Genomic DNA, 13,550 nt, shown 5'->3' on the forward strand with positions numbered 1-13,550 from the left:
CCTAGAACACCCAAAGGATGACTTTATTGACGCAGTGATTCCCCGTCTTGTATTTAAACACAGCCAAAAGATATTGTTATTATGTCAGGCTTTGGATTCCTTTTTTGCCTCGCTGGTGAGATGTTTAGAATGAGAATGTCAGTGAAGGTAATCTGGGTTGGTGTATCACTCTGCTCTGAATTGATGAATATAATGTTCACGATTCCCAGAGGAATAATCTTACAGATTTTCAGATGCCCGGGCTTATTACTGTATGTTTTGGTTTTGTTGTCAACCAATTTTTGATGAAATGTCATGTTTATACTGAAATGTATTTGAACTATATATGCACATTTTGTATAGAAACCATACGATCGCTCTGTGTTTAATGCATCATGTGTGTTAGCGTGTTAGCTTGCAAGATGTGAAGCATTATCAACATTATGCATTGCAGACATTACAGTACACTAAAAACTGTATTCAATATATTCCATACACTAATTATCTGCACCAGAAATATGAGTTAAATATTTACTGCAAAAATTAATACACTTTGATCATAAAATCAATGTATGACAGTAATGCTACAGTTTGTTGTCAAGAAGTTGAGCTGAACAAAAGTGAACTTTGTCATGCAAATCTGTTGGAGCTGACTGGAAATTGAAGCAAAGCAGAAAACACATACTTGAATGTGTCTCTTGTACTGGATTCATTGAAAGTAAATTGAAGAAAAGAAAAAAAATTGATCTGAAATGTCTTACATCAGACTACGACTTCAGATCTTAAAGTGTGTTAATGAATTCTTGGGGTGCTTCAACATTTATTTTTACAGTTGTGTGTACTCATGACATTAAACACCTACTTTGTGTCCATTATTAATTGCCTCTCAGACTGGGAGGCTCGGATTGACAGCCATGGGAGGATCTTCTTTGTGGACCACGTGAACAGGACCACCACGTGGCAGCGTCCCACTGGACCTCCCGCCCCGCAGGGCCTGACACGCTCCAACTCCATTCAGCAGATGGAGCAGCTCAACCGCAGGTGGATGGAAAAAAAAAAGAAATCATTTTGACTGCAAGAGTCCAGATTTCTTAGGAGTGAGCAGTTAGCACCAGTATGTGCATGTATGGGTTATTATGGGTCTAAATCAAGAGCCCCCATTATCAGTAGTGGCTTTTAATGCACAGGGAGGGCAAAACAAAACTTGGTACTAACAAAATGGTGCTCATAGAGGTGGTGTTGTTTGTTTTCTCATGTAATCTGTTGTGTATTCTTATCTTATCCTGTGTTTTCTTTTCCTATTAGGGCTAAACAATAAAATAATTCCAAAGAGAAATCACAATTTGAAACAGTTCAATGAACAAATCATAAAGCTGCAATTTAGAACATCTGTGAAAGAGCACGTCTGACCCAGAATTTCGCTGTTGTGTCAATGGTTTTACAAATTCATGTCATCCTTGTTGTATGACCTTTCATGGCAATACATAGTTGTTACAATCAGTTCCAAGCTATACTCAACAAAAATATAAACGGAACACTTTTGTTTTTGCTCCCATTTTTTATGAGATGAACTCAAAGATCTAAAACTTTTTCCACATACACAATATCACCATTTCTCTCAAATATTGTTCACAAATCTGTCTAAATCTGTGATAGTGAGCACTTCTCCTTTGCTGAGATAATCCATCCCGCTCACAGGTGTGCCATATCAAGATGCTGATTAGACACCATGATTAGTGCACAGGTGTGCCTTAGACTGCCCACAATAAAAGGACACTCTGAAAGGTGCAGTTTTATCACACAGCACAATGCCACAGATGTGGCAAGATTTGAGGGAGCGTGCAATTGGCATGCTGACAGCAGGAATGTCAACCAGAGCTGTTGCTCGTGTATTGAATGTTCATTTCTCTACCATAAGCCGTCTCCAAAAACGTTTCAGAGAATTTGGCAGTACATCCAACCAGCCTCACAACCGCTGACCACGTGTAACCACACCAGCCCAGGACCTCCACATCCAGCATGTTCACCTCCAAGATGGTCTGAGACCAGCCACTCGGACAGCTGCTGAAACAATCGCTTTGCATAACCAAAGAATTTCTGCACAAACTGTCAGAAACCGTCTCAGGGAAGCTCATCTGCATGCTCGTCGTCCTCATCGGGGTCTCCACCTGACTCCACTTCGTCGTCTTAACCGACTTGAGTGGGCAAATGCTCACATTCGATGGCGTCTGGCACGTTGGAGAGGTGTTCTCTTCACGGATGAATCCCGGTTTACACTGTTCAGGGCAGATGGCAGACAGCATGTATGGCGTTGTGTGGGTGAGCGGTTTTCTGATGTCAATGTTGTGGATGGAGTGGCCCATGGTGGCGGTGGGGTTATGGTATGGGCAGGCGTCTGTTATGAACGAAGAACACAGGTGCATTTTATTGATGGCATTTTGAATGCACAGAGATACCGTGAAGAGATCCTGAGGCCCATTGTTGTGCCATACATCCAAGAACATCACCTCATGTTGCAGCGGGATAATGCATGGCCCCATGTTGCAAGGATCTGTACACAATTCTTGGAAGCTGAAAACGTCCCAGTTCTTGCATGGCCAGCATACTCACCGGACATGTCACCCATTGAGCATGTTTGGGATGCTCTGGATCAGCGTATACCACAGCGTGTACCAATTCCCGCCAATATCCAGCAACTTCGCACAGCCATTGAAGAGGAGTGGACCCCCCCATAAAATAAAACCGCACCTATCAGAGTGGCCTTTTATTGTGGGCAGTCTAAGGCACACCTGTGCACTAATCATGGTGTCTAATCAGCATCTTGATATGACACACCTGTGAGGTGGGATGGATTATCTCAGCAAAGGAGAAGTGCTCACTATCACAGATTTAGACAGATTTGTGAACAATATTTGAGAGAAATGGTGATATTGTGTATGTGGAAAAAGTTTTAGATCTTTGAGTTCATCTCATAAAAAATGGGAGCAAAAACAAAAGTGTTGCGTTTATATTTTTGTTGAGTGTATTACAATGTGAACATTAAACCGAAGCGTCATGATAATCAGATTGAAATTTCTGTGTGAAAATTCACAATTTGCAAATTCACAAATCATTCAGCCCTAGTTTGTTTCTTTTTATCTTTGGATTTTTTTAACAAATAAACCTTTGAATGAACAAAGGTATCCAAAGTCACTCAGAGAGAGGTGTGTCTGTATTGTGCTCTCTTTGTTGAAAAGGTCTCAAATTTTAAAATTTTCTTTGATTTTCATAGGGTAGTTCCAAACATTCCAAGACCATACTTTTGGTGAGCTCGTGAAAAACTGTTGTTTAACTTCTACTCTTTATCCTAGATACCAGAGCATCAGGAGGACAATAACCAACACTGATCGGTCAGAGGAAAGCTCAGTTGACCTGCTTCCTGAACCAGAAGGTGAACTGATGCCTCACTCCATTTCTGGTTAGTTTCAGATGCCACAGACAGACAGCAGACAAATGCACGCATACACACACATTTATACAGAGATAGAGACACAGAGAAGAGCGTTTACAGAAGAATATTTATATATATATACATATATATATATATATAATACTATTGTAAGTCATAAGTGTGAAAACTATTTATATGCAAAGATTTATAACAGTAATATTCTGTAAAGATGCTTCCTTTTGCATCACTTGCATTGCAAAATTCTTGACCTAATTTTATAACTCTTCAGATCCGCACTTGTGTGATTTTTTTTTAACACAAATTTTGTACAGCAACCTCAGTTGGTTCATGTTTTTATAGTATAAACTGCTTTGTTTTGTGTCTTCCCGTGTCAAATTTTGACTTGTATGTGTCAAATCTACAGAATACAGACGAGACAGTGCAGTCGCTCACTCCAGTGGTCGCTCGCGCCTCTCTCTGCTGCTCCAGTCGCCAAGCGCCAAGTTCCTGTGCAGCCCTGACTTCTTCACCGTGCTGCATTCTAACCCTGTCAGTCTAACATGCCTCGAACAAAAACACATTTTAAGCTGCTCACAGAACCAGTTCTATTTGACAAATGTGACTTTGAGCTCTTAAGATGTTGGTCAGAAAAAAATGCAATTTTAAAGCATCAGTTCATCTTAATTAAAAAAAATTGATTAGCTCCAGAATTACCTGACCATCCAAAGAGATTTGGTTTAGTAGAGGACTAGTGTTAGAAATTAACCCTGAAGAACTTTAGGTAACACTAGGGCAGGTCACAAAATATAAATATATATTTTAATTGTTTGTTTTTAAACATCAAGCAATTATTTCATTCATTACTTTGACCTTTATTTAACCTCGAGTACATTAAGGTATGAAGGCCTCATCTACAATGTAGCCAAGTGAGTAAATAAGAAACGTACTGTAATTATTATACACTTGAATTCAACAGAACTGTTTATATTGTTCTTAAATTTAACAATTTAACAGAAAATAAGAAATTAATCTGTAATCTGTTGACTGTGCATATTGTTTTGTACAGATTTTCATATGAAAATGTGATAAGTTGAAAGATGGCTCAAAAATATCAAAGTATAAATTCAGGCACCTTCCATGAAGTGCCTTTGGAGTTCTGTTTACCTTCAGTGCTGCTCATTCCAGCACATTGTGTGGACCTTTGAGTACCAGACATGTGTTGGATGGGTTTCCTTCCTTGTATGCCTTCCAGAGACCTACTCAGAAAACAGCTCCATAATGCTTCTAGAGATGTAAAACTCCACAGCACACCTTTATGTTTTTTAGCATAATTCTAACACGTCTCAGAGCACCAATACTAAAATCAATAATAAAACCAAACTCGAAATTGTTTTCCATCCATGGACTGAAAGCCCAAAGCTGTTCTCTTTCTGATCACCTCTCCTCTCTGCCCTCTTTCCTCAGAGTGCCTATCGCATGTTTACGAGCAACACCTGCCTGAAGCACATGATCAGTAAGGTGCGTCGAGATGCTCATTACTTTGAGCGCTACCAGCACAACCGCGACCTCGTCACCTTCCTCAACATGTTCTCCAACAAGCAGCTGGAGCTTCCCCGGGGCTGGGAGATGAAGCACGACCATACTGGGAAGGTGTGTGTGACATATGACTCTGGACACAGGATAACCCCAACCCTTAAGGTCACTTGTTTCCAGTGATTGTAATCTCTGTTCAGATGTGCAGTAATCTTTTAGTGCTGCTTGTTTATTGTCCATGATTCCATTGTGCTGCCTGCAAAGGTTTTTGATGAGTTGCTATTGATATGTACATCTCAATCCTTAGCCTTTCTTTGTGGATCACAACTGTCGCTCCACGACCTTCATTGACCCACGGCTACCCCTCCAGAGTTCTCGCTCCACCGGGCTGCTGGCCCATCGCCAGCATCTGAGCCGCCAGCGCAGCCACAGTGCTGGGGAGGTGAGAGACTAGTCCCCGCTGCAGCACTTGTCACCTGGAGTCAGCTTAAAACTCACACAGAATACAGCTCGCACAGACACTACAGTGTTGATAGAGACCAGTTTCATGGAGAAAAATGCTTAGTGAGTTTCTGAATTGTGGGAAGAGCAAGTGGTTTTGTGGTGAAGCCATCAAAGATGATTTCACTGCTGCACAGTAGTAGTGGAGGTATCTGTTTTACACTCAGAATTCTTGCTGTGTTTGAATACCACAGGAGCAAAAGCAAAAGAAAGAAAATCCAGTGGCCTTCATGCCAGATATCCCACTGTATCATGTGAATGACTGAAGTTCGTTATAGATGTGTCAAATAATTAGTAGTTGTTAATATGAAAAGGGATGACCCAGACCTTTGGCTGATAACTGCATCCATGTCTTCCAAATCATTTAAATGCCCTATATACAGAACCGATAAGCATAACTCAATCAATGATACGGTAGTACTTCTCACCACAAACACCAGTAATAATCTTGGATATTTTTCACCTATCATAATTAACTTTCTGAGCTCCATGTAGGTTTTAGAGCAGTTTTGTTTCTTTTATATTTTGCCTCACTGTGGGCCTACTTTTGACTGCAACATAAAGTCCTGCACCTTTATGGAAACAGTGCATCTATGACTAGAAATAGAGCAAAAAACAACAATGTCTTCTTGGCAATAAATGAAATTAAAAAAAATGTCTTTTTTTGTTTTACAAAATTTTTTAAATCTGAAATCAATGTGTGCCCAAGTGCCTGCAGGTGTTGTCATTAATTTAAAAAAAAAAGGTGACTCTGGATGGAGTAGATATTTTACTGCGTACATTTTCCTGCTTCTACAAACTAAGAATTTTACACTCACATAATACACATTAATTCTAAAAAAAAAATATTTCAACTTGCAGAATATATCTTGCTCTTCTCTCTATACCATTTTTGAGCCATGCCATTTAAATTTTTGATCTTGTATGTTTATTTGCCCTCAGTCTCACTCAGACTTCTCTTCATTCTGCTCTGTGCAAACACAACCTGCAGTCTAGCCAAATAATCACAGACTTTTTGTCACGACTGTCGCAGTATGTACAAAAAGCTGAGTCAGTCATGGTTTTGTCAGTTGCAGCAAGGGGCACTGAATTGTTTGGTTTTGTATAGAATCTGGTGCAAACTTTGTCTCTTTTGGCCAATTTTTAATTGAGATGTAGAATAAAGTGATTTTGATGAAATAACACAATGGTAGGCTTGCATTGGTTAACTTTCCTGACAGAACTAGTTTCTAGATGCAGGATAGTTGAAAATCTAATGATTCTTTCTGTTTTCACAGTTTCCGCTTCAGATGAATGGTGTCAATTTGGTGATTAAAGATAACGTGTTTATAACCTGCTGACAGGTTTTGGGGTTCAGAGGATTAATAATGACAACTGTGCCGAGTTGGGGCTGGTCTCAGAACTAGGATGCGACCTGAACTGTAGTGCTTGCTTTTGTCACAGGTGGTGGATGACTCTCGCCAAACAAACCCGCCTGTTATGCCCCGCCCCTCCAGCACCTTTAGCGGCTCCAGTCGAAGTCAGTACCACGACGTGGTGCCTGTGGGTAAGTCGGACTGGATGAAACATCCATAGATACAAAAATAAAGCAAAAGCACACAAGACACTTATCCTTGATCTTCTTATCATTATCCTCCAGCCTACAATGACAAGATAGTGGCGTTTCTACGGCAACCCAACATCTTTGAGATACTGCAGGAAAGGCAACCTGAGCTTGCAAGGAACCACTCACTTAAGTATGTATCTCTTCCTTTATTTTATTGTTTTCTCTCTGTCATTGCTTCCCTTTCCCTCTCTTTATGGCTTTGATCACATCCAACACCTCCATTATCATCCTCATCAGTCATCCTGAACGCATGGTTAACCTGTAATCCTGATGGATCGTGTCTGTTTAGCCCCTGACATGTGTGCGTGTTTGCAGGGAGAAGGTGCAGTTTATTCGCAGTGAGGGAGTCAATGGGCTGGCTCGTCTCTCCAGTGACGCTGACCTCGTCATGCTGCTGAGGTGAGTTGGGCTGCAGTGTGGTTGTGAGAGGGTGCAGAGACTGTTGGTCAAAATTATAGCTAATTATATTATATCCTTCAAAATTGTTAAATCATGTCAACTATTTAACTATTTCCCTTTCATTCAATATATTTATGCTCATGTACACATTGTAATTTAAGCAGAAGTGGCGTTTATAGTCATGACTACCTGCTGAGTCATGCCACACATCTTTAGTCACTGTACCAGCTGCCTTTTCAGCCAGCCCTATTTTGTTTTTACTTAAACACCAGCAATATTGTTCTTCTATTATGCCTCACCCTTAAGTATGTGAATGTCTGTGTGTGAAACATGATGTCTAATTCCATTGTATCCATCTCTGCTAATGCTATGCTGCTCTGATGTGTGTGGTTTCATATCAGTATTTCATGTGTGTGTGTTTCTGACTGTGCTCTGTGTGCTCACCTCTTTCTCTCTCTCTTCTTCAGTTTATTTGAGGAGGAGGTGATGTCATATGTACCACCGTTACTCCACCCAGGTTACTGCATCTCCTCGCCTCAAAGCTCCCCTGGTAAGTCTGTCTCGCTCTGTCTGCATCACACCCACCGCAACAGCTTTATTGGCATTACACACATTTCTTACCTTTATTAAGTCCTCTTGTTTTATTGCAAAGACTTTATTAAAAGGTTTGGGTTCTGTGTCTCTTTGTAAATAAACTCTTTTCATATAGAACAGAACTTGATGTCATGCTAACCTTCAAAAATTAATACACTCTCCTAAAACACGAATAAAGCTATATATAATTTAAATGAAACAAAGTTGAATAAAAGCAGATGATTACAAATAATTGTAGAGGGTTAGTGGTATCCCTTCAGGATGTAATTGACACACACACATTCTTGTCAGCTCACCTGTCACTGTTTTAAGGTCGGTGTTTTTGTCTGTACACTCTCTGTCATTAACCAGAACACTGCCAAATGAAGACAAAGATGTATTTTTCTCTCAAATCAATGAGCTTTTACTGTCTGATACAAAGTAACAATCCAGGATTAGCCTGCACACACAACCTCTGTTTTCATTAAAGCTTCATTTTATTTCAGTGTCTCTTTATCTGCTTGTCTGTCTTTACCAAATTATACCTCCCCATTTCACTTTAAGTCTGTCTTGCTCTGAAGCCTTCTTTTTGACATTCACTGTACACTTTTCCATCCTCTTCCTTATGTTCTGTGTCTTTCTGTCGGCCTATCTGATTTTTCTCTCATTTATATCTTAGGCACTCAGCGAGCTAATGCCCGCGCTCCCGCTCCCTATAAGCGAGATTTTGAGGCTAAACTGAGGAACTTCTATCGAAAGCTGGAGACAAAGGGTTATGGACAGGGGCCTGGGAAAGTCAAGTAGGTTTCAACATTGCATCAGAAACTGTCTTAAGAAATGCTGAGCAACTAAACATTGTAAACATAGTGTCTATTTTGCTGTTCTAAAACCAAAAAATGATTATTTTATCGGTCTGAAGGAAACAGCAGTGTGTTTTTGTACAAAGCATTGGGTAGCACAAGCAGTGATCTCAGCCATGACTGAATGGAAAAAAGGGCAGGATGAAGCCATAAATGTTTTTTTTATTTTTATTGTTCTCAAAACCATCAAGAAATTGATCCTATCTGCAATTGTCTCGGGCAAAACCTGTTGTGTCTCATTCCCATTGCCACAGAACTCTATTTTTGTGCAACAACTATTAAAAAAACATCAGTGAGCTGCTGCTTTGAGCTGTATGACATGCTCATTTATTACCGTGAATATGCACTGTAGTTTATTCTGACCCAATCCCTCAAACACGTCCTGCTGTTGTAAATATTCACTAGAGCACCAAATGCAAATTAATGTGCCGCTCAAAATACTCACCGATAAATACACTGTATCCTCTTGCTGATTAACGTTTGCTGAAAGCTACAGTGTCCTGCTGCTTTGGGAAATTACTGAGCCTGTTTTTCAAAAAATGAAACTATATATTTGTGCTGCTTTTATAGGTTTAAATGTGAATGACCATTCTTAGGCAAAGAGCCACACACAGATTAGGGAGGTCAGAAAGGGCTCGGATAGACTAACTGGTTGGATTTAATCTTTTCGTTGGCTTTGTTGATGCTAGCCTTATCCTTTGATATCCAACTTTATCAGAGTCATTAATACTTTAGTATTCACTTGTCTAGTGTTGGCTGTCCAGCTTCACTAAGATCTACTGAATAAAGTTTGCAATATGTCAGTTGTGTATGGAACTTCTACCAAATAATTTCTTATGGCATTATTGTGACATTATTGTATTGACATTGTGCTAGTTGAAACTAAGCTATATAATACCATTATTATGATTAGTAATCCATTAGTATCAAGTGTAGTATTTGATTAGACTGCATATTTTGTTTGTGCATGTTCCCAGACTCATCATACGCAGAGACCACCTTCTGGAGGATGCCTTTAACCAGATCATGTGTTACTCCCGAAAAGACCTCCAGAGGAGTAAACTCTACGTCAGCTTTGTGGGCGAGGACGGGTGAGAAAAACACATTTTACTCCTATGTCATTTAAATATCAGGCCTTGGACAGAGCTGGTATGAGTTGTGTGTATTTGCTTACTGTAATTAATGTGAAGGAGATCTGCTGAGCATTCATTCTGATTTTGAGCTTCAAAATGTATTATTTTGCACACATGTGAAGCCATGGGCTCTAGTAAATCCACAATGTTTGTGTGGATGAATATTTGTGACATCATCATGTAATATTCAGTCCATTCTATTGATTTGTATAAAAGATCTGAAAACTTCAAAAGCTAAGCTCAACCGAATTTACCTTGAATAGCGTTGTCACTGGCTATAACTGTTTTTCAAGTTGCTGTCGTTGTGTCTGCGTGCATTAAAGGTCACCTCAAAGTTTCATTTCACTTTTAAATTCTGTTGTATAAACAGTTGACCTGATATGTTATCAGAGAAGTTGTGTTTTAATGTATTTTTGTAAAACAGAAAAAATGAATTCCCAAGTTACATAATTTGAAATTTAACAAAGGAGAAAGAATCCTCAGACCAACTGTGGTAATTACTGATTGATTGTTATTTACATTTGCTCATTGACACCTCTGCCTACTGATGGGTCACCTTAAGGTGCTGCTGTCAACTTGAGAGAATATTCACTGAGAAAGATCGAGGAGTTAGGTTGCATAAACACTCACCAGACCAGTCCCTAGAGACGCTCTTAGAAATAATCAATAAAAGTCTCAAATGTCACCAAGTCAACATGAGAACTGTTAAGCTCATGATAAATCCTTTTCTTCTCAGTTCATTTTTTTTTTTTATGTCTTTTCTTGCTTCAAATGCACAAAGGGTCAATGATTTGGGGGAAAATACCTTCCAGTTTCATGCAGACTATTGTCCACATTTCTGCAAAATCCAATAAATACAGTATGAATTCCTTCTCTTTTCCTTCCTTGATTGCAGAAGAACATCCGAATTTATACTGACTCAGACCATGATTTGTATATATGGGATGTGTTTTGCAGGCTGGACTACAGTGGACCCTCCAGAGAGTTTTTCTTCCTGGTGTCTAGAGAATTGTTCAACCCGTACTACGGACTGTTTGAGTATTCAGCCAATGACACATATACAGTCCAGATCAGCCCCATGTCTGCATTTGTAGACAACCATCATGAGTGGTGAGACTTCTGTCAATTTAGGCATGTCTGTCTGTCTGTCTGTCTTGGTGTTTATATATATGTTTGTCGATGCTGCTGTACTAACTGTAAAAGTGTGATTTGGTTTGCCCTGACTGCTGCGTGCTGATCCCAAAATGGAAGCAATTTGCAGGGTGTTGTGTGGAAATTTGGATCAGCAATCTTTGGCTGACAGGTCAATTTTGCCTCAGTGAAAATGATTGGATAGATGGATGGATAACCACACTGAGGAATGGATGGGTCGACAAGTAGGCAGAAAAATGATCAGCACACACTGTGAACTCAAATCTTCAGGAATCTGTTTGTCACGCTGGACAAAACTTAAGGCAGTTATTAAGCTGAAGACTGTGGAGTCATTACCGACCACATGTCTAAAATGTCTGATGTTAGAGAGGTTTTAAAGACTGAGAAGCATCTTTAAATTGGGAGGATGCCACATAACTTATGAAGCTACACGACTCCTCATCCTCCCTGCTGGTTGGGCTTTGTACGGCAGACTTCTGTTCTAACTCAGTGCTTTGCTCTCGGAGTAAATCTTGGGGATTCTCATGTCTTATCATTACCATGTCGCCATCTGGTGTTTCCACGGTTGGGTAAATGAACTCAAATTGTTCTTAAGCCTGCTAGATGCTACATGAAATACACCAAGATACACACACACACACGAGCAGACTAATTTGCACAGGGTTTTTTCATGTACAGTAGAAAACTAAAATGTGTTTACTACTCTGTTAAGAAAGATTAAACCCACATCATCTGACATTCAAAGAAGCGTATTTCCAACATTTGGCCTAGGAAATGATTTGAAGGCATTTTTCAATCCAGTTCTGATGCCGGTATTTTCCATGTCGTGCCCAGGTTTCGCTTCAGTGGACGCATCCTGGGGCTGGCTCTCGTTCATCAGTACCTGCTGGATGCTTTCTTTACCCGTCCTTTCTACAAGGGGCTTCTTCGAATGTAAGTCCCTCAGCCTGCTTCCCCTGACTTCCTATTGTAAGTCAGCCTCCAGGGTACCTGCACTTCCACTCACATGCCCTTCACTAACCCAATAAGACCTTGCTGAGAATGTGAATGTTTCAGTCAGATCCTCTCAGTCAGCAGCTGGCTGCAGTTTCTATCAGTAGGAGCAGCACCCTTATTAATAGCTTAGTCCAAACAACCCCAAACCCTGCCAAACGTCTGCACTGAGAACAGATGTTGTAATAATGATTCTTAACCTCTCCAGCGACGGTGATCCTTTGTTGGCATCGTCATTATGGTGTCGACAAGCATTTAATAAGCAAAGAGAAATTTGTCTTGGCCAGTATACTGCTGACTTGCTGGAAAATGTGTAGAAGATGATGCATAAGAGATTTATGAAAAAGACTTAACTCGCCTAATCGTCCTAGGGAATCCAGGTGATTGTTGATAGTGCATCCATACTATTTATGATGCAGATTTATTCAAATATATAGAGTTATATGCGAAAAAAGCTATAATTCACACTGTCCTAGAACAAGAAAATAACAAAATTTGTCGCACCTGCAAGCTGCTTTACAGGGAGTGAAAAGAGAGCAAAAACAGGGAATGATCAAGGGTTAAAGAGTTGTGAAGAGGAATGTTAGAAATGTAAGAGTCAAAGATCTGATGTTCAGAATGTACAGTTACTTTCGTATAATATGAGTTTCTATAGAAATGTTATGCTCTCAGTGCGTTTTGACCTCTGCTTCTATTTATTATCAATTAGTCTCTGTAAACATCTCAAAACATTCAAAACTGACTTGGCTCTTCTCAAGGAGTTTTATATCAATACATAACAAATTTGAGCAAACCTGTTATCCAGCCTGCTGTCTTGCGCTCTTATACTTTGGATAATTAACCTCCAACCTCTCTTCTTACAATCAGCCATGGTTTATGAGTAGGACAGCCTATTAATACCTTGTTGACCCGTCTGTGACTCCCGTGAATCCTTCCATTCATGCAGTCCGTGTGACCTGAGTGACCTGGAGTTCCTGGATGAAGAGTTTCACCAAAGTCTGCAATGGATGAAGGACAACGACATCGAAGACATGCTGGACCTTACCTTCACTGTCAACGAGGAGGTCTTTGGACAGGTGAGTACGACTGAGTCAGATACGTCGTCTTGCATTCTTTCAGTTTGTGACAGCGTCTTGTTAGAAATAGATCTGCATAGGAATTTCTTACACCCTGTCTGCCTGTGATGCTGCAGATTACAGAGAGAGAGCTGAAGCCAGGCGGGGCTGGTATCCCCGTCTCAGAGAAGAACAAAAAGGAGTACATTGAGCGAATGGTCAAGTGGCGCATTGAGAGAGGAGTGGCCCAGCAGACGGAGAGCCTGGTCCGAGGCTTCTATGAGGTACAGCACAATTGTACTGATGTTAGAAATCTTAAAGAATAGGCTGCTCAAG

General features: G+C 40.2%; 1 protein-coding gene across 4 annotated transcripts in view; it reads left to right on the forward strand.

Moving 5' to 3' along the window:
* hecw2a (HECT, C2 and WW domain containing E3 ubiquitin protein ligase 2a) overlaps nucleotides 1–13,550 on the forward strand; it is a 47,505-nt gene that overhangs the window by 26,406 nt on the left and 7,549 nt on the right. For 3 of the 4 annotated variants that reach the window (XR_002596406.2, XM_022209943.2, XM_022209942.2), the window contains exons 12-26: nucleotides 870–1,020; nucleotides 3,330–3,436; nucleotides 3,834–3,958; nucleotides 4,874–5,059; nucleotides 5,250–5,384; nucleotides 6,887–6,989; nucleotides 7,083–7,179; nucleotides 7,365–7,448; nucleotides 7,916–7,998; nucleotides 8,701–8,821; nucleotides 9,859–9,972; nucleotides 10,972–11,124; nucleotides 12,001–12,099; nucleotides 13,106–13,235; nucleotides 13,352–13,498. Coding sequence is in view for 3 of the 4 variants with exons in the window: in XM_022209943.2 (XP_022065635.2) it covers nucleotides 870–1,020; nucleotides 3,330–3,436; nucleotides 3,834–3,958; nucleotides 4,874–5,059; nucleotides 5,250–5,384; nucleotides 6,887–6,989; nucleotides 7,083–7,179; nucleotides 7,365–7,448; nucleotides 7,916–7,998; nucleotides 8,701–8,821; nucleotides 9,859–9,972; nucleotides 10,972–11,124; nucleotides 12,001–12,099; nucleotides 13,106–13,235; nucleotides 13,352–13,498 (1,835 nt within the window). In the remaining variant the exon portion in view is untranslated. The remainder of the gene's footprint in view (nucleotides 1–869; nucleotides 1,021–3,329; nucleotides 3,437–3,833; nucleotides 3,959–4,873; nucleotides 5,060–5,249; nucleotides 5,385–6,886; nucleotides 6,990–7,082; nucleotides 7,180–7,364; nucleotides 7,449–7,915; nucleotides 7,999–8,700; nucleotides 8,822–9,858; nucleotides 9,973–10,971; nucleotides 11,125–12,000; nucleotides 12,100–13,105; nucleotides 13,236–13,351; nucleotides 13,499–13,550) is intronic. The other variant, XM_022209944.2, reaches the window with a different exon arrangement.

The sequence above is a fragment of the Acanthochromis polyacanthus genome, chromosome 14 (assembly GCF_021347895.1).
Source record: "Acanthochromis polyacanthus isolate Apoly-LR-REF ecotype Palm Island chromosome 14, KAUST_Apoly_ChrSc, whole genome shotgun sequence".
Classification (NCBI taxonomy): domain Eukaryota; kingdom Metazoa; phylum Chordata; class Actinopteri; family Pomacentridae; genus Acanthochromis; species Acanthochromis polyacanthus.